The sequence below is a fragment of the Odocoileus virginianus genome, chromosome 26 (genome assembly GCF_023699985.2).
Source record: "Odocoileus virginianus isolate 20LAN1187 ecotype Illinois chromosome 26, Ovbor_1.2, whole genome shotgun sequence".
NCBI classification, from domain to species: domain Eukaryota; kingdom Metazoa; phylum Chordata; class Mammalia; order Artiodactyla; family Cervidae; genus Odocoileus; species Odocoileus virginianus.
Window position 1 is genome coordinate 14701325 of NC_069699.1, and position 24923 is coordinate 14726247.

At 53.0% G+C, this 24923-nt stretch overlaps 2 protein-coding genes across 10 annotated transcripts; both read right to left on the reverse strand.

Moving 5' to 3' along the window:
* Positions 1 to 13: 13 nt before the first annotated feature.
* Positions 14 to 11508, reverse strand: IL17RC (interleukin 17 receptor C). Of its 5 annotated transcripts, XM_020887524.2 has the most exons (19): positions 11153 to 11508; positions 10860 to 10881; positions 10531 to 10683; positions 10187 to 10261; positions 9989 to 10098; positions 9224 to 9335; positions 8907 to 8951; positions 7249 to 7388; positions 6964 to 7023; positions 5168 to 5222; positions 4900 to 5081; positions 4755 to 4805; positions 3330 to 3375; positions 3065 to 3186; positions 2729 to 2788; positions 2158 to 2206; positions 905 to 1000; positions 760 to 798; positions 14 to 666 (listed from the first exon to the last, which is right to left on the reverse strand). In XM_020887524.2, the coding sequence occupies exons 1-19, from the start codon at positions 11255 to 11257 to the stop codon at positions 38 to 40; spliced, it is 2151 nt and encodes a 716-aa protein (XP_020743183.2). In that variant the 5' UTR covers positions 11258 to 11508; the 3' UTR covers positions 14 to 37. The 5 variants fall into 5 exon arrangements, with proteins under 5 accessions (XP_020743183.2, XP_020743186.2, XP_070311667.1 ...); XM_020887527.2 differs by lacking the exon at positions 8907 to 8951; XM_070455566.1 differs by lacking the exon at positions 6964 to 7023.
* A 653-nt stretch (positions 11509 to 12161) lies between these two features.
* Positions 12162 to 23160, reverse strand: IL17RE (interleukin 17 receptor E). Of its 5 annotated transcripts, none has more exons than XM_020887529.2 (16): positions 22452 to 23160; positions 22093 to 22108; positions 21411 to 21533; positions 20695 to 20792; positions 20280 to 20439; positions 20046 to 20185; positions 19076 to 19144; positions 17918 to 17984; positions 16768 to 16943; positions 16640 to 16687; positions 16512 to 16560; positions 16178 to 16329; positions 14473 to 14541; positions 13942 to 13993; positions 13761 to 13859; positions 12162 to 13281 (listed from the first exon to the last, which is right to left on the reverse strand). In XM_020887529.2, the coding sequence occupies exons 1-16, from the start codon at positions 22767 to 22769 to the stop codon at positions 12725 to 12727; spliced, it is 2193 nt and encodes a 730-aa protein (XP_020743188.2). In that variant the 5' UTR covers positions 22770 to 23160; the 3' UTR covers positions 12162 to 12724. The 5 variants fall into 5 exon arrangements, with proteins under 5 accessions (XP_020743188.2, XP_070311664.1, XP_070311663.1 ...); XM_070455563.1 differs by having other exon boundaries at positions 16178 to 16326; positions 20280 to 20502; XM_070455562.1 differs by having other exon boundaries at positions 20280 to 20502.
* Between the last annotated feature and the right edge of the window lie 1763 nt (positions 23161 to 24923).

Sequence of the window (24923 nt, forward strand, 5' to 3'; positions counted from 1 at the left end):
CTGGAGACACGGGTAGAAAAATAGCGTCTGACTTTATTCAAGTCCTGTCTCCTGCCTCAGGCCCCATCCCGCGTCCTGTCCCCGGGGCAGCCGGGGGCCGGAAACAGCTATCCAGAGCGGGCTGCAGGGCCCGGGACACTTGCTCTGCTCTCTCCGCGAGCCGCCGGGGGCGGGGGGCAGCAGGCCCCTGCAAAGTCCCCAGAAAGTCGGGCAGCTGTGAGGGCAAAGAGAAGACTGGCACGCTGCGGAACAGGGCGGGCACAGCGTCCGCGGGCATCTGTTTGTCAAAGTAGGCCCCGACGTAGCGGCCGGGCGCGCGGCCCTGCAAGAAGTCTGGCAGCACGCAGCTGAGCGAGGCAGCGAAGGCATCGTGGGGGCCGTGCGCCCTGGGCGCCGAAGTGGCATCCTGCAGCCATTCGCGGCACAGCGCCACGGCCCCGGGCGAGAAGAGCAGGACCACCACGCCTCCCTCCTGCAGGGTCTGACGCCGCTGCGCGTGGAACCAGGCCAGCGCTCCCTGCGCGCTCAGATCGCGGCGGCTCCACAGGTCCACGGCCACGCGCAGCGGCAGCTGGCACAGCGCCGAGGCCAGGGCGCCCACCAGGCGCTCGAAGCTCGCGTCGTCGGCGGAGTAGAGGAGCAGAGCCGCACGGCTCCGGGCGGCAGCTGCGGGAGAGAAGAGAGCGGGAGGGAGACGTGAGCTGGCCCGAGGCCCGGCCCGCTGGGGGCGGGCCCCGCCCCGCTCTTGCTCACACTCACCCCCCGCGCGGATGTCCTCCTTCAAGAGCCTCAGCCACCCTGCGAGGGGAGAGGAGCGGAGGCAGCCGGTCAGCCCGGTCCCCGCTTTCTCCTGGCCAACTTCCAGTCCTGCCCCCTGGGGAATGGAGAGCTGGGAAGCGCTCACCTTTCACATGGTTCATTTTGAGAAGAAGGAGAAGGAAAAGCACAGCGGCCAAGAGTAAGCAGGCCAGCCAGACCAGGACCCAGCGCTGGTGGATGTCTAGGAGAATGAAGGGAGAAGATGGGCTTGTTAAGAGACCCCCACTTAACGAAGGAGAAAAACTGAGGCTCAGAGAGATGAAGTGAGTTGCCCAAAGTCAGAGCTCATAGGGTCAGAGTACAGGGTATGAACACAGATCAGTCTACTTGGGAGTCCTTGGATAAGTGACTTCACCTGCCTCAGTTTTCACCTCTGTAAAATTGAGATAACAATGGTATCTACTTCATAGGATTCTTGTGAGGACTATATGTATTGACCCACATAAAGTACTGAACATAATGCTGGATGGACACAGTAAGTGCTCAGATGTCAGCTAAGATTATTGTCCCCACTCCAAGGCTAGGGTTGCTGGACTCTTGACCTCACTCTCTTGGATGACTGCAGCAGCCTTCTGTCTGATGTCCCTGACCTCTTTCTTTTTTGCCTCTAACTCATTATCACATAGCTCAGTTGGTAAAGAATCCACCTGCAGTGCAGGAGACCTGGATTTGATCCCTGGGTTGGGAAGATCCCCTGAAGAAGGGAAAGGCTACCCACTCCAGTATTCTGGCTGGAGAATTCCATGGACTGTATAGTCCATGGGGTCCCAAAGAGTTGGACACAGCTGATTGACTTTCACTTTCATTACCACATGTCAGCCTGAGATCTTTTTAAATGCAAATTTGATTATAGCCTTTCAGGAAGCTCCTGCTATTCTTAATATAAAATCCAAATTGGTTACATTGGTTCCCAAGGCCCTACAATGGCCCTCATGTCCTCATCTCATGACAGAGGTCTACCTCTCAAAACACAGTCACACTGGCCACCTTGGAGTTCCTCAAAAAATCACCCAGGGTCTTCACAAAAATGCATCTTTACCCACCCCCTTCATCTAGCTCAGCCTTCAGAGTTCATGTCCAACCTTTCCCCTGAACTCACGTGACCTAGGTCAGCTCCCCTCTGTAAGCATTCAGGGCTTTGGACACTGGCATGAGGACAAGGATTGTGTGTCTGGTGATGCTGGGATCACCAGATTAGTTTGTGAATTAATGAAGGAATTACCCTCTGATTGATCTTAGCCAGGGAAGGACGAGGCCATTGTGTGTGCTTCCCTGGGAATGGTCCCTGTCAAGATTCCAGCTCCCGGTACAGACAAGGGCAGTTCTTGTAATACTCACACTTGTCCATGGGGCAGGCCCAGAGTGCTCCCAGGTCATTGTCCCACAGCTGTAAGATACAAACAAAAGCAAATCCAGGGCCCCAGCTTGGTGTTCCACACCCACCAAATTCTGGTCCCAAATTTGCAGCTTCGACCATGCATATTTCCCCCCACACCCAGCAGGTTGCCACAAGCTGCTCTGCTTTGCTCATGCTGTGCCTGTTTTCTGGACTGTGCCTTCCTCCTGGTGCCAGAACTGGCCCACAGAAAGAGATCTTTCTTTGAATGTCCCCTGGAACCCAAAGCTTAACACATTGGTTATTGACTGTCTTAACCCAGTGGTTATCTGTTTGCTGGTTTCTTACCCAGCAGTGAGCAACTTGGGGACAGTGGCTCAACCCTTAGCTTTCCCCGGGCTAGACACAAAATAAGCACATGGGTGGGTGGGTTCTAGAGGACAGTGAGGAGAACCCTGCCCCAGAAGGGTTCTCTTTCCTGCTAGGCACAGGAAGAGGTACAAAAGGTTTAAGACAGGGTTTGAAGCCTGTTGTCTTTTGGCATTGGGAAGGGCACTCCTGCCACCTCCTTACCTGTAGACACTGGCCCGACTGCACGTCTTGTAGTAATTGCTCTCCAAGGCGAGCTGCCCTCTGCCAAGCCAAGGAGTAGGGGCTGTCACTTAGAGCCACCACACCTAGGGGACCACTAGACTACAGGTGGGCAGAATAGTTGGGGTGGGGAGGTGGTGCTGGGAGACTTTTGAGAGGCCAGTGAGAACAAGGCCCAAGTCTAAGTCACCCCCACATTCCCAGAGACCAGCAACAGGGCTTGGCTCAGAGGAGGGGAACGTCAAGAGAGTGAAAATTTGAGGTCAGGTATGAGATGGAGCTGGAAAGGGACATGGAGGAGGGTCCGCCATCCCTTACCGTGGATGCCCTGCTGAGCAGTGGGGTGCAGCCACTGGGTTCCAAGGCACAGAGGGAACCATTGTCCTGGGGGCCTCGTGTCTCCACCAGCAGCATGTCATCCTTGAGGGGCCCCAGGGAGTCTGGAAAGGGTGAGACCCACTCTGAGTTAGACCCAGCCCAACCCTGCTCCATGCCTGACCTTCACCCAGAAGCTGGCACTTCCTGGGTCCACCCCATCGCAGTGGCCTTGCCCCAGCTCCCCCCGCCCCGAGGGCCCACTCACCAGCCCACAAGCACTCTTGCAGCTGTAGCTTCTCCCAGGTGCTCACCTGCTCAGAAAAGGCCAGAGTTAGAGACATGAGGAAAAGAGAACCTGAGGCCAGAAAAATCAGGAGAGAAGGAAGGAGAGACAAGGGGGAGGCCTGTCAGGTTGGGGGAGGAGGTGGTCTGGACTCTGGACCTGAACTTAGGCAGATCTAGGTTCAAGGCTGGTTAATGAGGAATCACTCCATCTTTCTCAGCCTCAGCCTTGTGAGGTTATCTGTGCTAAAGGGCCTGACGGCCCTAAATTGCTTCCCTGTTTAACCTCTAAACTGTGTCTGAACTTTTTTGTGACCCCATAGACTGTAGCCCACCAGGCTCCTCTGTCCATGGGATTTCCCAGGCAAAAATAGTGGAGTGGGTTTATTTCCTTCTCCAGGGGATCCTCCTAACCCAGGGATGAAACCTACGTCTCCTGCATTGGCAGGCGTATTCTTTACCACTGAGCCACCTGGGAAACTCAGTCCTAAATTAGCTCTTTTCATTTCTTTAAAAAAATAAAATTTGTTTTTGATGTGGACTATTTTAAAAGTCTTTATTGAATGTTACAGTATTGCTTCTGTTTTATGTTTTGGTTTTTCAGCTGCAAGGCATGTGGAATCTTAGCTCCCCAACCAGGGATCAAACCTGTACCCCCTCCACTGGAATGCAAAGTCCACTGGACTGCCAGGGAAGTCCCTACTCTTTTCATTTCTGATAGCACTTTATATACTCCCATCTCATCTAACCACCTTTTCAAAGAAGCCTCATCTGACTGCCCCTCTTGAAATTACAACTACAACCCTCCTTTATCCTTCCCCATCTTTTTCTATAGCAATTATACACAATTATAACAGACTATGTAATTTACTCATTATGTCTATTGTCTGTCTTTTTCTATTAGAACATAAGCTCTCTAAAGGTGGGAATATTTATTGGTTTTATTCACTGACACAGCTATCCCAAGAGCCTAAAACAGTGCTTGGCATATAGTAGTTGCTCAATAAATCTTGAATTAATATTTTTATAACCACCTTTTGAAGTTGTAAAGCAACCTATTTCTCCAGGTAGGGAAATGGGATAATTATAGCAATTAATCAAAGCAGCTAAGGTTTGCTGAACATTTAGTTTGTGCCAGTCACCAACGTGAAGCACTTATTTAATCTTCATAACCACTCTATGAAGTAGTTACTATCATCATCCCCATTAAATACATGAGGAGACTGACGTTCAGACAGGTGAAGTGCCCAGGCTCTCATGCCATGCACTGCTAAAGTAAATAGTGGAGCTCCTAAAGAGGAAGCCGGTAACCACTTTGCTCCAGGGACCCAAGGATAAAGTGGATCCAGAAGACTGGGGGTCCGTGTGGTCCTGTCCCCAGCTCAGTTCTCTGGCACCCCCTTCTTGCCTGGACACAGACGTTCGGGTGGCCTTTCAGCAAGGGGAACTCAAGAACCTTCTGTGGAAAGAGGATAATGCATGAGGTCATGAAAGTGGGCTCCTGGGCTCCCCTTCCTTCCCCAACCCCAGAAACCTCCTGCCGCTTCACTTACATTCACAGTAACATTTTCTCGGGGCAGCGGCGGGACCAGCGGCAGGCAGGGGCCCCCATCCAGTGCCTGCCAACACAGAGTGGCCTCGGCGGGCAGCGAGCACGGCGCGTCTAGCTGCCAGCCCCGCGGGGGAAGCAGCTGCAACCGGGCAGCGCGCCAGAGGTTTCGGTGTGCGCGGGGGTCTGCAGGCAGAGGACCAGGTCACTGTACTGCTCACCAGCAGGTCCCTCCCGCACTGCTCCCGGCCTGGCAGGACCTGTTCACTCACCCTCCTTAAACGGGCAGATGCTGGTCCTGACAGAATCGGGCTCCAGAGGCCACACCTAGAAAGGAAAGAGAGCTCCGCAGGTCAGTTCAACCCAGCCAATCCTCTGCTTAAAGCCCTGGGGATGCATTCATTCAGCCCCAAACAGTCAGCCCTCCTTGGCCCTCCTTATCCACCTTCCCTCATCCTCAGATCAGAAATATTTGGGGAGAAAATTCCAGAAAGTTGCAAAAAGCAAAACCTGAATTTGTCTACAAGAAACTGTTTATGTAGCATTTAGGTTGTATTCGGTATTATAAACAATCTGGAAATGATTTAAAGTATACTGGAGTATATGAGTAAGTTATATGTAAATAGCACACCATTTTATATCATATAATGGACTTGAGGATCGCAGACTTTGGTATCTACAGAAGTCCTGGAACTAATCCCTCTAGGATACTGAATATAGAGGGAGAACGTATTTCACAAACATATGGTCTTCTTGTTCTCTGCAAAGTCCTAGAATTGCACACATTTATTCTGTCGGCAATCCCCATGCCAAGATCTGGCAACATCTTCATTCAACAAATTTTTAATGAGTACCTACTATGTGTCTTAGCACTATGGTAGGCATGGGGACATTCAACAATCACTTTGTGAGAATGTACTACTTGCCAGGCACTGTGCTAAGTATGAAGAACACATCCATTTATTCTCCATTTATTCTTCCAATAGACTTTTTAAGTGCACCCATTCTTGGCTTAGCCTTGTTCTAAGCACAGGAGAAATATAATAATTTACTCAGCAAACCTTTAAGAGCACCTACTATGTAGCAGGCATTGTGCTTGGCAATGAGAACATTTTTGTCAAATGAGAAATGTTTGTCACAGCAAACATTTCATGAGTGTCTGTCACATGTCCTAACACTGTGCTAAGCAGTAGAGTTTCATGCATTAATTCATTCATTAACTTAACAAACTTGACTAGCACCCACTACATGCCAAGCATTATGCAAAGCTCCAGGGAAATTACTAAATTGGAATAGAATTATTTCCTTGCCTTCAGGGAAATTACAGATTCACAGTTGTAGTAAGAATAAAACAAATTAATAAGTCAAGCACTCAATTTACTGAGGATCTGTGGTGTGCAAGAAGAGACAGGTGCCCAAATAACAAAAGAAATGATAAGTAGTGAGCAGAAAGGACAAAAATGCAAGAAGGTTTGGACATAGGAAAGGCCAGGAGTTTGACAAAAAGCTTTGGGAAAGAAGTAACATTTGAACTGGAAGGATTAGGGTGTATGAAAAAGAAATGAGGGTGTTTCAGGTAGTGAGAATGAGAGACGTGAATCTTAGAGGGAGAACATGGGACCTGATGACCAATTAAGTGTACAATCAGAGGGAGAATGTATTATTATAGCATATATAAGCTGGAAGTGGCACACTTCCTTGTAACAGCCCTCTTAGGCTGGTACTGTTATTCCCATTTTACTTACAGGAAACAAGCTCAGAGAGGTGAAGTGAATTGCTCAAGGTCACAGAGCTAGGAAATGGCAAGAATCAGGATTCAAGTAAGTCTGAGTTCACAACACAGGCTCTACTCTCCAGGGAGGCCCAGAGAGGGAACTGGAGGAGTAGCAGAAGCCTTCAAAGAGCAGGGAGAGTGTTCAAGGCCTGCACAAGAAGAGGACTCAGGACAGCAAAGGTGGGGGGGGGCAGCCCCCCAGGAGCCATAGATCCCACCAGGAAGGTGAGGACCAACACTCTCACCGATTCCCTGATCCCCTTCCCCAGGCCCCCAGTCGGACTCTGCTCCTACCTGAATACAGAGGCAGGGGACCAGGTCTGTGTGGTTCAAGGTAATGGTCTGTGGCCCAGTCTGTGGGACAAGTAGAAGGGGAGAAGCTGGAGAAGATGAGTAGGAGGAAGGCTGCAGGCCAAAGTTAAGGACACGAGGCAGGGAGCTATTCCCCCACTGATGATCCTTCCTTTGACTGTGGGTGGTTGTGTCCTTTTCAAGGGTCCCCGTGTGATAAGGCACTTGCACCTTTAGCATGGGTGTCAGCCTACGGTGAGAATGGACTTGGGGAGGGGGAGGCCTCACCAGGTTACTGTGCCACCAGGGTTTTATAGGGCCCTGGGCCTGGTTCCAGTACAGGGAGAGGCCAAAGCGCTGCTCCTCAGAGACATCCAGCACCAGGCGCACGTCCTCGCCATCTGCAGACACGTTGAGCCAGGGCAGGGCTGTGGGGGGATGCAGAGACGACAGTCTTCCCTCATCTGTTCTGCACAGCCAAGCCTGGGTCATACCCACCCACTGCCCTTTGGAGTTTCCTTCAAACCACTTAGACTAGGGGCCCCTGGAGGGCAGAGCCTGTGTCTCCATCGCAAACCAGACTTTGGCCGCAGCCCAGGATGGAGCCTGTGCAGACCCCAGTATGGGGTCTGGAGATGGCTCTTCTCCTTGCTTCTCCCTCTGCAGCCAGAAAGTACCCCGTAACCACTAAAATAAAACATTCTCCTCTGCTCAGAACCTTCTGATGCCTGCCCCCACCACTTCACTCCCACAGTAAAAGTCAGGGTCCTTACAATGCCTGCAAGTCCCTCCCGTCTGGCTGCTGTGACCCCTCTAATCTCACTTCCTAGCACCTGTGTCCTTAATTCACCTGCTGCAGACACACTATCCTCCTTATTAATACTTAAACACACTCCTGCCTCAGGCCCTTCGCACTGGCTCTTCCTTCCACATGGAACCCTCTCCCCTTGGATACACATTTGGCTCCTCCCTTGCCTCTTTCATGTCTTTTGCTGACTGACCACTGCCCACTGCCACTCCCAACCTTCATATCCCTCTTCCCTGAATTTTCTCTGTAGCAGTAATTACCATCTAACTTATTGTGTATTTCACACTTCCACGTGTTTATTTTGTCCTCCGTCACCTCTACCGTGACCCTGACTCCCAGCTAGAGTGTCAGCTCTGTGAGGGCAGGGATTTTTGTCAGGTTTTCTTTTTTTAATTGGTTTACCTCCAGTGCCTAGGGATATTTCTCGGGCAGAATAATTACTCAATAAATATCTGATGACTAAGTGAATCAAGGTCTACTAAATGAATAAAGACATGAAATCCATGATGTGTATCTGTATATCAAAGCCCTGGTGCTGAGCAGTCTTAAATGAATTACCAAAGAGGCATCAAGCTTAAGTTTAAGAAACTAAGCAGAAAATGAAGTTGAAATAATTTAAGAGTTCAGAAGCACCACAATGTTTCTATCTTGACGTGGCTGGTAGTTCTACAAGTGTACACATATGTAAAAATTAATTGAACTGGAATTAAAATTAGTGCACTTTACAGTTTTCTGTATGTATGGTACACCATGATGAATAAAGTATTTTTTTAAAAGGAATGAAACAAATGTCCAAATAGTGCACGTGAAAAACATCATCAGAACCTTGAGATCCTTAGCCCTTATTTTATGGTTTAAAGCTATTTTTATTTTGATATATTGGGGGGAGGTTTACACCGTAATCCTGACCATGCTTTGGACCTCTGGATGTCCCTGGTATGAATAAATATTTGTTCTAAGGAGTGAGAATTCAGCTTTGAATGCCCAGCAGTGAGTAGGAGCTACCGCATATCATGTGTGATGAATGAATGAGCTCTGTGAGCCTGTGGGGTGTGGCAGCCAGACCTGAGTTGACTCCCAGGGTCCCGCCCCCTCCAGAGCAAGCCCCTCCCTCCTCCCAGCTCGACCTAGCTCCTACCCCAGCAGCTCTGAATGTTGTCCTGGACTTCCAGACCCCCGCAGTCTGGGGAGAGATCACAGAAAAGCCTCCAGTGGGGTTAGGGGCCAAAGAAAGGAGGGGGGCAAACCAACCCCTGGGAAGACTCCCTGTCCCCTCAATGTCGCCCATATCCACTTCAGTGCCCACTGGGGAGCAATGTCACCTGGGGAGGCTGGGGGTGAGAGTGCCTGAGTGAAGTTGGGACAAGGAAGGGGGTGAATGCAGGGGGGCAGTGGCCAGTGGGGAGAGAGACAAGGGGCCAGACTTGGGGTCCCTCAGGCTCTGGGGTCACTTACCAGGGAGCTGCTGCGTGAGATTGAGTTCCTTCTGGTACCTGGGCTGAGTGTAGGACCAGATTTGCACCTCGGCCCCCAGGGCAGCCTCGAAGCAGTCAAATACTACAGAGCCCTGTGAGGAGAGGGTGGCGGAAGGCTGGTGGTATGAGGCTCAGAATCCTCTCCATGGACCCTCTCCACTCACCCTCTGCCCTATTCCCAACCAACGACTATACTGTATGGCCCCAGATTCCATCGTGAACGTGTCCTCAAGGACTCTAGTGCTAAAGCACACACCCTCAGGAGGAGAGACAGCAGGGCCGGTTAAGGGATTACAGAAGGAAGATTAAACTTTCTGAGACTCTTCCAAGAGCTGGGCATTATACCAGATATTTTACATATATCAACTCATTTAATTCTCACAACAGCCAACATTTAATTCTCTCAACAATCCTATGAGATAGGACTATTCTCCTTTTTCTTTTTTGGTGGGGGAGGCACATCTCATGGCTTGTGGGATCTTAGATCCCTGACCAGGGATCAAACCTCAGTGATCAAACTTCCAGTGAAAGCTGGAAGTCCCAACCACTGGACTGCCGGGGAAGTCCCGAGGTGGGACTATCCTTATTCCCGCTTTATGGATAGGCAAACTGGAGCCTGAAGGACTGAAACGACTTGCCCACAGCCCTGCCGAAATCAGGACTTACTTAAAGAGATAGTGCACGTGAAAGTACTTCATGAATTTCATCTCTAGGAAGTGGTTAGCGTTATTATTGTTTTGCGTACCACAGACTGACCAGGCTGCACCAGGGCAGCGGGCACTTGCACCTCCAGCAGAACGCAGTGGGCAGTAGGGTAGGCCTGGAAGGAGAGCACGACGTGGGCCTGGAGAGAGACTGTGAACAGGGCCGGGCGGCGGTCAGGCCCAGGAGGCCAGGGCGAGGCTCTGGGCAGGGACAGCTGGGTCGGCCAGTTTCTCCTCACCGTTCCTAGGCTCCTCAAGCTCTGGGTCAGCGGCTCTTCCGAACTTCTCTTCTTTGTCAGGATCTCCCCAGTACCCTGGAAGGGCCCGAGAGCAAGGCACAGGTCCAGCCTCGGCTCTGGGTTTGGCTTCCTTCCAGGAAGCTCAGTGCTTGGAAGCAGAGGCCAGGCCTGGGGCCTGGGGGACGGGCGGTGAGACCAGGCTGACTTGGGGGGTGTGCACTGGCCCGTGCCCTCCAGGAGAATCTGAGGATGCCCTGGGCTGCCTGACAGACTCCCCCACCCTCGTGTCCACATCAGACACACTCACGTGCACCCAATGCCCAGTCACAGGATGCCAGGCTCACCGTGCACGGCCAAGTGGACAGCCACACGCACACAGAGGTCGCAGTCAGTCTCCTCGTGGCACCTCAGCACCAGCTCTGTCTGCAGGCGTGTGGGCACCAGCACGGGGCCTGGGGCGGACGCAAGGCTCCCGGGCAGGCAGAGCACGTCACCATCTGCATGTGAAGGGCGGGGTGGGTGCTGAAGCCACTCAGACCCCGGAGTCCAGATACACCTGACACCCCCGGAGGGCCAAGGAGCTTTGGGCTCTCCCTGGGCTGAACAGCTCCCAGCCCCCTTCCCTGCTGCCAACCCAGGAAGACCCTTCCTCTCTAAAAGTAGAGCTACTCACCCCAGAGGTGGCAGGACAGGCCCTGGGAGAGAGGTACAGAGAAGTCAGAGTTTATGCTTCCAAACCTAACATTCCCTCTGCCGCTGACTCTTTCTCCCTTTTTTGAGTCCCTCCCAGAAGAACTCAGATCTAGCTCTTGCCCCCTCCCCATTCTTCTCTTACCCCATCAGCACCCGACAGACCAGCCAGGGCAGTTCTGACAGGGATGGCAGTGACAGGAGCCAGGCTAGGGCCTCAACAGCCCCGGACCGAACCTGGAGCCTTCCTCAGCCCGCCCAGGTCCCCAGACTCACCGGAGAGCAGCGGGCCGTGTCCTGAGGCCCCACAACCCTCTCCAGAGAGAGGACCACGGGGTTCCGGCCCAGTGCCAAGGACAGAAGGAACCAGGGCACAGGCATCTTCCAGGTGCCAGGCAGCACCCAGGCCTGAGGCCCTGTCCTGCCCCCCCCCCCAAGGGGGGGCAGACACACCACCTCTTCGCCCACTCAGCCGTGGGCCTCGGGGCAGGAGAGGCTGGAATCGCTCCTCAGCCTTGGGGTCCCGGCGCTGGCCCGCTCTCGCTCGCCTCTCCCGGGAGTCCTGACTCCGGGCCAGTCCCAGCCAGAGTGCTTTCGTTTTGGCTCCCGGCAGGCAGCCGTCTGTTCCCGCCCCGCCCGGTCCCTCCCACCAACACCAGACTTGGGAGCCAGCAGCCCGGGACTGGAGTGGTGTCTCAGCCCCTCCTCCCCCTCCTTCTCCACTGACACCTGGCTGGGAGGGGCCCTGCAGAGGGCGGCGGCCTAATGGGTGAGTAAGGGAGCCTTACTCACCCTGGGAGTCCCTGAGGAGGAGGGTTCTGGGCACTCCTGGGGCATTTTCACTTCCCATATGACTCTGGGACTCCAGGTCCCTTCCCGCATTCTCCTGGGACCTCACTGTGGAACAGGAGCTCTAAAGGCACTCGAAAGTGGGCTTCTCATCACTGCTTGGCTTATGCTGAAGTGTGGGGTCAGGGGACAGGAACCCAGGACCCAGAGGCAGGAAGGCAGGGTCCTAATTGTGCTGTTGCCACAGGCTAGCTGCGAAACCAAGGACCCACACCACCTGTTTTCCTTTCTTCTCTCTGAAGAATCACAGTGAGGATCAAGATCTGCAGATCCCTCTTTGCCTTTTCAGAGGCACTGCTTGTGAGAACGTGACAAAGGTGGATGTGGATGTGGACACAGAGGATCTGGGCCCACAGAATGATGTATGACCACCCCTGGGTAGGGTACTGCTGACCCTTCCCCCAGCTCAGCACCCTGGGCACACTGAGGAGGCACCTTGTGTTTCTTAGTTTACCCATCACGTTTTCTTTTATTCACCTCTCTGTCAGTCTCCACTGTCCCATCTCTGCCCCCACCACCCAGGGCCAAAGATTCTTTCCCTGGGTCCCGAGCCCTCCCTCCCTGCAACTGTGGGCAGGGCCCCCATCTGGAAAAGGCAGATCCTTAGCCCCAAGGGGTGTTCTGCCCCCTCCACCCCCCAACACAGAGCCCCCCTCCGCCCCCGTACTCCGTCTGGAGGCGCCTCCCAGTCAGAACTGCCATCTCTTCTGCCTCCCCAAGCCCTGTCCCAACCTCTCCGGTGTGGACTGGAGCCTACGTGCACGATTCTCTGCAACTTCTGGAGAGAGGAAGTGTGATGATCCCCACCCACCACAGGACTGAGGTCAAGGGAGTTCTCGGTAAAGAGAGACTCTCTCTGAGGGTTCTGAGGAAGCCTGAGCAGGAGGAAGAGGTTGGACACGGGGGACATGGAGAGTGGGCGGGGACGCCGAGTGAGGGGGGTCCAGCCAGCGACCCTAGGCCCGCAGCCACAGACATCCCGACTGCGCTGAGTTCTGTTCAGCCTTGGTCGGCAAGTTTGGCGGCCTCCAGTTCCAGCCTGCGGCACAGCTCCACGCGACCCCGCAGGCGCGGCTGGGCGACGAAGCGGCCCCGGGTGGTGGCTTCAGTAGAGGTCCGAGCGTCCAGGGCACGAAGCAGGCGCGGCAGGTCGTGCAGCAGGCGGTAGCGGGGCAGGGCGCGCAGGGGCGGGGGAATGTCGCCCTTGGCGCAGAGACGACTAAAGTAAACCAGCAACAGCAGCGGGCGCGGGGTGGCGCGGAGCAGGGCGCGCAGGGGCACAGCGCGAGGATCCGGGCCGCCCGTGGGGCTGGGGCCGGCGCTGCTCCACAGAAGAACCACGGCGCCCCGCTCCCGCGCCACACGCGCCCGCGCCGCCCAGAGCCACGGCAGGGGGCCCACGCGCGCCACCCGTGTGCCCTCCCAAAGGTCCACGATCACGTCGCGCCCGCCGCCCAGCGCGGCCCGCAGCAGTTCAGCAAGTGCTCCCACCAGGCGCCGCTGCGCTTCAGACTCCGCCACGTGCAGCAGCAGCACCGGCCGCGCTCGGCCCGGGCCTGGGGGCGGGAGCAACTGATGAGCAGGGTTGGGGGCTAAATGAAAACCCAGCCCTCCCCTCCCAGGTCTCGGGGCTACCTGATAGGGTTGAACGTCACCCCGCCCCCCCTTTCCTGTTCTTCATCTGCGCCAGGGTTGGGTACCCAAGGCAGCTTTAGTCTATAGGGCACCTTTGGGCTAATTTAGATAAAGGTGCCCCGGAAGAGGCAAGGGCGAGGGCGACAGGTGCAGAGCTGGCTGCATCTCCACCTCACTTGCCTCTCGCCTAGAGACGCCGCGGAGGCGTCTCTAGGGACCTTTGTCCTGCTTTAACCATCTCTGCCCACTAGGGGGCCTAAGGCTAACAGCCTTGGTAACAGGGCTGGTGCCCACGGCAGGGAGGAGGCTCTTTGGGAAGGCATACTGGGCAGGGGAGGAATGGGAGGGCAACTGGCCTAGGAGCCAAAACAGTCCTCAGGTTACCTCCCAGTGAGCTTACCTGACAGTGGGCGCCGGCACGTGAGAACCAAAACAACTCCCAGTAGGGTGGTGAAGGCCAGCAGCGCCAGGATCAGGAGCCCCAGGCGTCTGTGAGAGGCTGAGTCAAGCAGCGTGAGGCGAAGCCCAGCTCCTCAGCGCCCAGCCTCCCTCTCACTCCCCGGGCCCTCCCAGGAACTCACCATCTGGACACAAGAGTCGCTTCCAGGCAAACTGGACATCTGACCTCCACACCTGAGGGCACAGAGCCCCACACCCTGGTGAGCCAGGGTAAACCCTCCTCCCCGGGGAAGCCGAATGAGGTGGGAGGATGGAGAAGGGGACCCTGGAGAGGGCATTTCTCTAGCACAGGGTTTGCGTCTGCACCAGCTTTGGCAAACTCAGAAAGTAAACCCAAAGTGGACCAGGGTATCCACGAGGAGCTGGAGGGGCACAAGTCCTGACTGAAGCAATCAGACACCACTGAGCTCCCATCCCAATCACCACGTCTGAATGTGGACACAAAGCACCAGGTTTTCTGAGTTTTCAAGAAATGCCAGAAGTCAACTTTTTAAAATAGGACATCTCCCACCAATTAAATGGTGGCAACTACTTCCAATTTTGAGCACTGTGCTGGCCAAATAAAACATTTTTACCGACTGGATTTGCCCCATGTGCCACCTGTGGTGTAGATGCCAGGGGTGTGTATGCAGAGTGAGGGCAGAATTCCTTACCAGGACACAGCCTCCTGGCCTCAGGAAGGGAATGATGAGGTCTAGGGTCACTGGGGTTGAGCCCTGAGTCTGTGGGAACAAAGAGCAGAATGACTGTCCCCATAGAGGCAAATCTGGCTCTGTACAGCCCTGAGCCTTTGCCCATGTGGTGTTTTTCCCTTCTCCATGCCACCCCCACCCCAAATCCTACCAGGCTTAGGACCAAGTGCCACCCCAACAAGAAGCCTTCCCAGGCTTCATTCACAGATCCTGCTGATCATTCCCAGATCTGAACTGTGGCACAGATACACGTTAATCAGGCACTCATCAACATACTCTGGGTACTGACTGTACCAAGCCCTGAGGAAACAAGGTGGGCACAGATATTGGTTCTGTCCTCTAGTAGCTCACGAACCAGGAGGTTAATCTCTGCCCTGCAAACCTGGAGGGGCAGCTTGTCCATTGGAAAGAATGTAAGTTGTAGAGTCAGGAGACCACAGCTAACAAAAGTCAGGCTTAACTACTGCCTTTGTGGTTCCTAGCAGGGGGGTCTTTGCATCGAGATAAGACTACCTTCCTCCTTGAGCCTCAGTTTCTTCATCTGTGTATAATGGATAATAATCCTTATTTTACTGGGTTACTGAAAGCCTCACGTGGGAATATACAGGTGGATGCCATTTATAATACACAGTGTAGTGTGTATTCATTTAGTAGTAGTGCTTATTTATTACACGATAGGCTCCTTACAGGCAGAGACTGTGTTACATACTTTTCTTATATCTCCAGGGCCTATTACAGAGTGGGAACAGAGCAGGCACTGAATAAACTCATGCTGAACTGACGGCCCTCCGTCTACAGGCAGGATGTGGCTTCACCTGTATTCTGGGCGTTGGTTAGGGTGGATCAATCTCCATTCTTTGGGAACACCCTACAGCCCCTGCCCCAGTCCTTCCTCAGCCCCCATTCTCCAGCCAGCTGTGAGTGGGTATTTTACAGTGGCTCTCAAACCATGGTTAAACTCAATGATGTTCCCAGCTCACAGCAGAAAAGGAGTCCCTGGATATAGCTCCCTATTTTAGGTCATCCCACATGAGTTTGTCTTAAATCTGTAGCATTTGCTACCATCTGTCTGCTTGGGAGCCCTTAAAGAATATAAAACAAGTAAACAAGCTGCATGTGAGCAAGAAAGAACTGAAGAGAGCGAGCATGCTTAGTCAGCTTGGTGCTGTGGTTTTGCGGATACATTTGATGGTGGTTTTTATGTTAGACACACAGAAGAGAGTCCGCTAGTTAGCTGTTTTTAGTTCACATGATAGAGTTAAATCTGTCAGTGGTTCACAGTATTCTGCAAAGAGCACTTCAGCTTCCTGGGGCTCTGTCTCCCAGACACACAGAACTCCTGCCAGATGCCTTGTGGAGGCGGGCAGGGGTGTGTGGAGGATAGCTGGTTAAGAAGAGGGCATCAGCACAAAATGTGGTGGCAGTTGGAGTGGGTCAGAGAGCGGCTGGGAGTGGGAGGGCCATCCTCTTGCCTGTTTATCCCTGTTGGTTCAGAAAAGGAAAGGCCTGGAAACTGCTCCATCGAAGACTCCACTGACCCCACAGCGGAATACAGGCTTATCAAGTCATTAAACCAGCAGATGCTGTGAGGCAGATATCTGCTTGCCTCTCCCTGATGTGCTCTAATCAATAGGTCCCAGGGAGCCAAACTCTGGCGAGGCCGTACCTGGCTGACGCTGTACACAGGGGGCACCACGCTGTCCTGCCCCAAGCCTGGGTGGCTCCAGGCAGCACTGAAGGTGACATGCGTCCTTGAAGAGAAGTGGAGGACCACCTGCTGGGCCTGTGTATCCATGCTCACATTCCAGGACGGGGCTGCTGGGGAGGGGAGCAGGTAGGGGAGAGCATCAGGTGAGAGAGGATGTTTTGTGGGAGGTGATAGGAGCTGGGCTGCAGTTGACAGAGAAGTCTAGGGCAGGAATAGAGTTTGACTTCACCACAGTTGTGTGAGGGTGAAATGGTGGGAGAGGGGTCCCAGCCAGGGTCACTTATTGGCTCACCGAATGTCCGGTGGGGGCATTCAATGTGGCTGCTGTTTCCAAAAGAGAACTGAGAAATCCAAGAAGAGCAAGTCAGCAAGCTCCAGGCACCACGCACACCCTCCGGTCCCTGTTGCCCATGCTGTTACCTTGAAGCAGAGCTGGGGATGCAAGTCCACTTTCTCCACGACATACCACTGTGGGGGGAGAAGGGAGGTGAGAGCAGGCCCCCAGGCCCTAGCCCTGCTCGCCCAGGCCCTAGGAAGGCCTGACTCACCCCCTCTGACTCTCGAGCCGTGGCATTGGGGAGGTCTTCGCAGAGGGTGGGCCAGCCCCGCCTCTGGCACAGGGAGGCCTCCAGCTTCAGTGGGCAACGGAGTGTCACGGCCATGACCATCTGATTATGCTGGCTGTGGTCAGTGAAGTTCATTGACTCCCAGAAGTCTGAGTCATCTGGGCAGGCAGCGGGGGCAGAGAGTGAGGCCCAGGAGGCCTGAGACTGACCCCGATCCCCAGGGCATCAGGAGATGATATTTCTGAAGGAGCTTGGCACAGCCATGGTCTGCCTAAGTGATAAAGGAGCATGCCGCCTCCAGCCCCTCCTGTTACCTTTTATATTCAGCTATCTCCTCTCCTTCTTGTGCCTCCTTTCTGGCCAAATACTTGCTGCTCCTCAAACTCAAAATCTTCATATCTTTTCTTACATTCCTCTCAAAATTAGGAATGATTTATTCTCCCTTCTCTGCTTTCTAAATCCCGCCCTTTTTCTGAGCCCAATTCAGGTGTCACCTCCTTTAGGAGACCTTTTCTATTCAACCACCATGGGCTTCTCCCTCCCCTGAGACAACCATCATGGGCTTCTGTGTCCCCACAGATCATGCCCTATAGCCTATTCCTTAGATACAATCCTGCCCTGGACCATAGGCTGCTTGCTGCTACTCATCTGTCATGTTTGAGCATCCTGTCTCTGCAATTTGGGCTCAACGATATGCATAGATGTCACCAACCACTTTCACATAAAATATTGAATTCCAGTCTCGTAAGGAGTTGGAAAGTGAGGCAGGACAAGTACTATTATTTCACAGATGAGGAGACTGAGGCTCAGAGAAGAATGAGTAGCAGAGCTGGGATGTGAGCCCAGGTCTTCTGATCCACCCTCTTAGGACACTGCCTCCTGAGGTGGGTATTTCTGAATCTCCCACAGTGCCTAAGACAACGTTCAGTGGTCCGATTTAGCAGACATGGTAGTCCATGACTTGCCTCTGCACTGATTCCAGAGAGAAAGTGCCTCAAGCTTTCTGCGGACTTCCTCCCATACCAGTGTAGAGGGTGTGCATGTGTGTGCGTGTGTGTGTGTGTGTGTACGTGTGTGTGGGAGAGAGACAGAGAGAAGGTGTGCGTGCACAGGAGTCACATGAGCAACTCACAGGCTTCAGGCTGGCCCTGGAAGGGACATTGTTTGCGCCTCACGGTGTCCTCTTGCAGGTAGGATGCCTGTGGGAGAAGGGAACGGGGATGGAGGTCAGAGGACTGGCTTTCCCAACATCACTCAGACTTGAAACTCATTCTGGCTTGACTTTGCCTGGACACAAGCTTCCCGAGCTGGCTGGGCACCAAGGAGGGGGAGTCGTGTGGGGTGCGGGCCAGGGTGGAGGCGCCTGGGGAGGAACTCCAGACTACAGGAGCGAGATCAGTGAGGGAGGGGTTGAGTCCTCTTCTCTGGGAGAGGAGAACCTAGCCCCAGAAAGAGGCAAATCATGAGGTCCATGTTCCTCAACTTCTGCCTTCCCAGGTGTCCATTCTCAGCGATCCCCAAGCTGCCAAGTGCCCTGACAGGCCTCTCCCCCCAACATCCAGTGGCTGTACCCCTCGCAGGTGCTCCTCATTACATGTCTCTGCCTGTACCTTCCCTTTCATCTCCTTCCTGGTAACAGGGCCCCCAGACTTCTCTGTCTAGCCCAAAGGAGCCTTTTTCCAAAAATATATTTATTTATTTGGCTGTGCTGGGTCTTAGTTGCAGCGCAGGAGATCTTCAGTTGCAGCATGTGGGATCTAGTTCCCTGACAATGGATCAAACCCTGGCCCCCCTGCATTGGGAGTGTAAAGTCTTAGCCACTGGACCACCAGGGAAGTCCCTTAAAAGAAGTCGTAACGCTAGGCCCCCTCAGTCCTACAGGCAGAGGAGGAGGACTGCCATGTAGGGCTAGTGGGAATGGCACTTCTGGAGCCATATGCAACCTTGCAGTGGCCATGAGCCCTCACCCTAACGGCTCAGAACACCCAGTGAAGGCAAGCTGTCTATTCTGCTCCGTGGGTAGGCTGACACTGGGTCTCAACAAAGGCAAGGTGGGTTTGGGTGGGGCTGAGGTTGGAATCACCCCCAGGAATATCCCATGATCAGCAGGACACCTCCACCCCTGACCCAGTGTGAGGCTCACTGTTAGGCTGGCACTAGTCTCCCCCAGCATCTCATTAACACCAGCCCTTTTAAAACCGGACTCAGTGGAGATATACTTGACCAACTGTGCTGTCTGGGTGGCCTAGGAGTGGAGCCAGGGACCACCCACACCTTTTCATCTGCTTACCTCGATGCACAGACAGGGCAGAAGGAATTCATAAGGCAAGTCCACAGTGCGGCCCCCAGGCACAATTTTCTGTGGACAATTCAGCAAAGGAGAGATGAAGAGGGGCCTGAGAAAGAGCAGAGGCACCCTGGACAAGGGCAGGAAGAAGCTGGGAACTTACTCACCATACATCCTGCTTTTCCTCTTATCTGAGGCTTATTTCTTTCACTGACAAATTTCTTCTCAGGGGGTCTCTGTCCTGTAGTCTGACCATCTGCTCTAAGTGTCTCAATACATGGAATGTGGGGAGGGAGGAGTTGGGGAAAGGAATATACATTTATTGAGCCCCTATTGTATGCTGGGGAGGGTGATAGGTGCTGGAAGCACCAACTCAGTGCATTAAATGCTAGCATCATGATGATGTCGGGAGGCATCATCTTTTTAAGTGTGGAGAGCTGAGGGACTTGGGTACAGCATCAGTCCCTGCAAATGGCTCCAACTGTATATAAGAGCATCCATGACAACAGGAGGTTGAGGTGGGATGTCAGGCCATAGGCTGGGAGAACAGGGGACATCTCATTCTCTGAGGAGCAGTGACAAAAGAGAGGGAGATCGAAGGGTATCAAGACAGATGTGACCAATTTATTATTTTCTCAGGGAAAACAACTTCTTGATGGAACTGAAAAGGCAACCTAAATCTCACTTAGGATCATCGCACTGAGGTTAAGTGCCATATTCCTTTCCTTGCTAGGCATTCATGGTTGTCCCAGGTCTCTACCCCCTCTTTCCTTCCTCTCCTGCCAGGAGACATGGCCCCCTGTATTCTCTCTCTAGTTCAAAGAAATCTTCATGATAGGCACTTCAAACTTGTAAGAAGTCTTGGACAATTACCATTCCTCTCTGGGCCTCAGTTTCCTCATCTGTACAATGGCTAGGTCCTTTGGCTCCAGCCCTATGTGATTTGGCTTTATGGGCAGATGGCACTTCATACCTGGGCATCGAAGGGATGGCTCAGGTCCTCACACTCCAGTGCCCACTGGTGGCAAAGACGCACACTGACCTCTGGGCCTGGAGGAATGGTCACTTGAATAGCCCTTGTCTCAGGCAGCAAGTCAAAGGAGAACTCAGGTCCTGGGGAGAAGGGCGATTTGGTGGCCTTGTCTCTTGGCATTAGCACAGGCACCACTACTTGGCTCCAGCATCTCCAGTTACATGACGTGCCTACCTCCAAGCTTCTGTGAGTTAGATCTGGAGAGACCTTCCCCTGCCTCTGGATCCACAGGCTGGGTTCTTTTGGAGCGCAGTCCCTTGTGGGAGGTGTCTGGGGAGGGGCTGGAGTTGTGATGGCCCTTCTCAGACAGGCAGCAGCTACTCAACAACTTCCTCTGCAGGCAGACAGCAAGGCTGGCCTCAGGGCAGGAACCAGGAACTCTGGCTTCTATTCCTGCCTGTGGAGCCCGGGGCACGACAGGCAAGCTGCTCAACATTTAAGCTTTCGTGTCCCTAACTGTGTAATGGACAGAATAGTCTACGTCAGCCCCACACTCTCCCCCTCTTGGGTGACTGGAGAACAGGAGGAGAGGCCAGAAAGGGAAGGGCGGTGGGGCGCAGGGCAGGGCTGGCACTGTCGGGGGGAGTACCTGAGCAGACGCTGGCATCCTGTGTCTCCTACAGAACCAGAACTTGTAAGACTTTTTGGATTTCTGCACTAGGAGGTGGAGCCAACCCCACTGAAGACCTGCACAGGAAACAACACACTTACTATCCAGCCCTTCACAGCCCCTCCCCTATCTGGAGATGTGACCTGGTGTTGGACGGTCAATCATTTTACACCAGGGAGGGTAAATGATCCCAAACTTCTATAGTCCTGAAAGCTATGATACAATCAAAGAGAATTAATTTAAGTGGAAAAAAATCTATGTGTATACAAAAATTCATAGTAGCATTCTTTATAACAGTGAAAAATTATAAACTGTCAATTCTTAAGCAGTGTGTGGGAATTTAATATGCCCCAGGCACTGAGATAGGCAAGAAAAATGTAGAGTTGAATAAGATCTGTCTGTTCTTTCTTACAAGACAGATCTTGCCTTACAACCAGAACTAATAATAGTAAGTTCATAGAACTGAAACATTTTAATCCCCAAAATTGGTACCAACTGAAAGGAGAAACACCTTCACAAAATGATACAACAGAACTCATCAGTCACAGTGTGCTATTCCAGGATGGCCGAAGTCTCTGCTGAGGTTGACAACAGGACCAACATCTCTTCTAGTATGATACGTTTTACTTGGCTCACCCCAAACTCCCCCAACTCCCGTCTCCACTAAGAATGGCCCAAAGGGCTGCTTCTCATACCCGAGGGGCCTGACACCAGATGCAGGCACCAGCAGCGGGGACAGTGGCACCACCAGGCGCGTCGAGGCTTGGGGGGGAGGGGAGGGGCCGGCTGGGTGTGGTGAGGAGTCTGGGCAGACCTTCCTGTGACAGAAGAAAAGGAAGTCAGATGGTAAGGTCCCAGGAGGTCCCTTCTGCCTTAGACAAGCTGGACTTGAGGCTGAGCACTCCACTTACACCCTGGCCAAGTGACCTGAGGCAAGTTACAGACTCCTGTAAGCCTCAGCTTCCTCATTCATAAAGTGGGGCTGCTGTCAAGCTCAAGTAAGATAATGCGTGGGAAAATATCTTGTAAAGTAGAAGGTAGCGTAAAATAGGATCATTGTTGTACGACTGACTGGTGAGGGACTAGTCAAGGTGGAGGGCCTGGAGATTTACCTGGCTCTCATTTAATCCTCCCCACAGCTCAGGGACAACAGTTTTCATTGTACAATCATTTCTACTGTGCTGCTGTACCCCTCAGACCCATGCACCGCCCGAAGCCACGTGTGGAGTATGTGGCAGTAATGCAACACAAATCCAGGCTTGTCCTCACTCTAAACCCTGTGCTTTTCCCTTGATACTATGCCACTTCTTAAGTAGAGAACAAAAAATCAGAATGGAGGAAACAGGGAAGGGGAGCGGGGCAGGGAATGAGACTCACCAGTGAAACTGCCATCCTGAAAGCACAGGACCCGGCAGGGAAAAGAAAGGACAGAAGTAAAATTAGTAGAGGTTCTCACAGGGGTGTTCTCCCTGCAGCCTTGGCCTCACATCACCTAATTTTGAGACCCGTAAACCAATAGCCCATCCACTCTGGCTCTCTTCTTCCCAGCTCCACCCTGCCCAGGCCCTCGGTGCCCTGGGACTATGGCTACCCCTTCAAGATGGTGTAGAGGACACGCTGATGCTGCCATCAGAGCTTAGGAACCTGGGTGGTAGGAAAGGACAGGCAGGAGAGTGGGAGTTTTAGGAGCCTGCACGTGCCAGGCGTCCCCACCAGCAGTGGCAGGCGCACCTTACCATGCGAGAGGCCAGCAGACCGCGGGTTCTCCAGCGGGGAGGGGGGGGCAGCCAATCCCAGCGGAGGCAGACAGGCCAGTGAGCAGCTGGAGGAGAGGCAGGAGCAGGGCTGCCAGTCTGGGGCTCCCCATGGGCTTCCGTGGGGTCAAGGCGCCCAGTGCATGGCTGCACGGCCCGAAGGTGGGCGACGGGGCCTGGGCCAGCTTGCTGCGCAGCAGCTGGGAGTGCAGTGCCAGCAGGAGCCCTCGCCTCAGCCTGCCCCTGCCCCGCCCTGCCCCAGAGCTCCTCCTCGATCCCAACCAGCCAGCCAGGCCACATTCCTTCCCCAAGCGCGGGGACTGGGGGACATCTGCCCCTCAGAAGACCCTGCTGCTCCCCTACCTAGAGGGCAAGGGGGCTCTTGCTCTGGCAAAGAAATAACAGGAAAGAGGCGGGTACAGGGCTAGGGGGATGGATGGCAGGTTGCATCTACTTAACCCCTCCTACTCCTGCAACACCCTGTAGATGGGACCCGCCCCTTTGCAGCTCCTGGACTTGGATCTCCCCTGGACACACGCTTCATCCTCTCACTTAGAGGGTTGACAGAGCTATCAAGCACTTCTGTGCGTTGGGTGCCAGAGACGGAGGTGACTGAGCACTATGTAGAGTGGAACAAGAAAGCACTAAAGCAGGCACATAAAGCTCACGCGTTCCCCCAACACACCCTGGCCCCTACCTGGCTGACTCAGGATGATAAGAGTAGCTTTCTGATGACACACTGGCCAGTTCTTCTAGCTCTTCGCCAAAGGGCTTCCAGCTTCAAGGATCCACTAATCAGTACAGTCTGCTCAGGAGGCCCTAGAGTTCAGAGCTGAGTGCTGGAGCAGGGGGAACGGGCCCCAGGCACTGACCTGGTTTCCTGTGGTTTCCGATGCTGACGAGGCTCCGTTCTCTGTGGGGACCCTCCCTGGCGTCCCACGGCTTCCTCCAGCTCATGGAGCATTTGAGCTGCTTCAGCACTCACCTTGGGGACACACACAGTGGAAAAAAAGCTGGGGGCACACCTACTGGGTGAAGGTACCTTGGGACTGTTGTTAGCCCTCTGTACCTTTCAGTAGCTTGACCATAGCTATCTTTAGGCCAATTCTATCAACAGTTTCTAAGTCTTCAGGTCCACTGAATGAAGACCCCATTGTACCCATTATCCTAAAAATACTAACTCTTGAGTTCCTTAGAAAGATCTTTTCTTATTCTTTATGTTTCTCCAGTGCCTAGAGTGGATGTCATGAAATAGGTGCTTGGTGGTTGAGTAAATGTAAACTGTGATGTTTCACCTAAGCAGTTTACTTCACATTTCATAAGCACTTTCAGAGTTGATTCTCTTAACTACCTTACAAGACAGGTAAGTGAGAATTAAGGAGAGAAATAAGCAGAAAGGAGAATGATTTGGTCAAGGTCTCTAAGCCCAACTCCAATTCTGCCAGCCTCTTCTGGTTCCTTTCTGTTTTCTACCATCCTTATGGCCTCCTCCCACTGCCTCATGCCCCTCTGCTCCTGAGAACTTCTAAGGGCCTACCTGACCAAGTTCTTCTCGCCTTGGAGCCCATCACCGCAAACAAACTGGTAAGATGTGAATGGAGGAAAGGGTGATCTGGCCATACTAAGGCTTCCCTGATAGCTCTGTTGGTAAAGAATCCGTCTGTAATGCAGGAAACCCCAGTTCAATTCCTGGATTTGGAAGATTGCCCTGGAGAAGGGATAGGCTACTCACTCCAGTATTCTTGGGCTTCCCTGGTGGCTCAGATTACAGAGTCTTCCCCCTAATTTTTCACTTAGCCCACAATGGTTTAGATCTATACTGATAACGTGTTTCTAATGCCAGGACACCACGTTAGAAAGTTGGTTCCGTTCTCAAACACTTATCTCTTTTGACTCCTTTTATCTTCTGGGCTTTCCTGATGGCTCAAACAGTAAAGAATCTGCCTGCAATGCAGGAGACCCAGGTTTGATCCCTGGGGTCGGGAAGATTCCCTGGAGAAGGGAATGGCTACCCACTCCAGTATTCTTGCCTGAAGAATTCCATGCACAGAAGGAGCCTGGCAGGATACAGTCCATGGGGTCACAGAGTTGGACACAACTGAGAGACTAACACTTTCACTTTCATCTTCTGATTCTCACAATGAAAACATTTAACATTTGGTTAATTGTTCCCTGACTCTGGCTAAGGTACGGGAGGAGAAGTGGAAAAAAAAAAAATAACAGAGACAAATACACATACATAAGAAAGAAAGGGAAGAAAAAGAGCATGTATAAAAGGCAGAAAACGGAAGAAAAGGGGAAAGGAGGGAGAAAAGGAGATCTATATTTTTTTGTTTTGCTAGTTCATTTATTGTGGAGCCTTTCCCAAAAAGGAGTTTAAAGTAAAATGTACAGTGGGTGAATTCCAGCACACCCTTGGGAAGACCAACACTTTGCTGAACTCCTACCATCAGA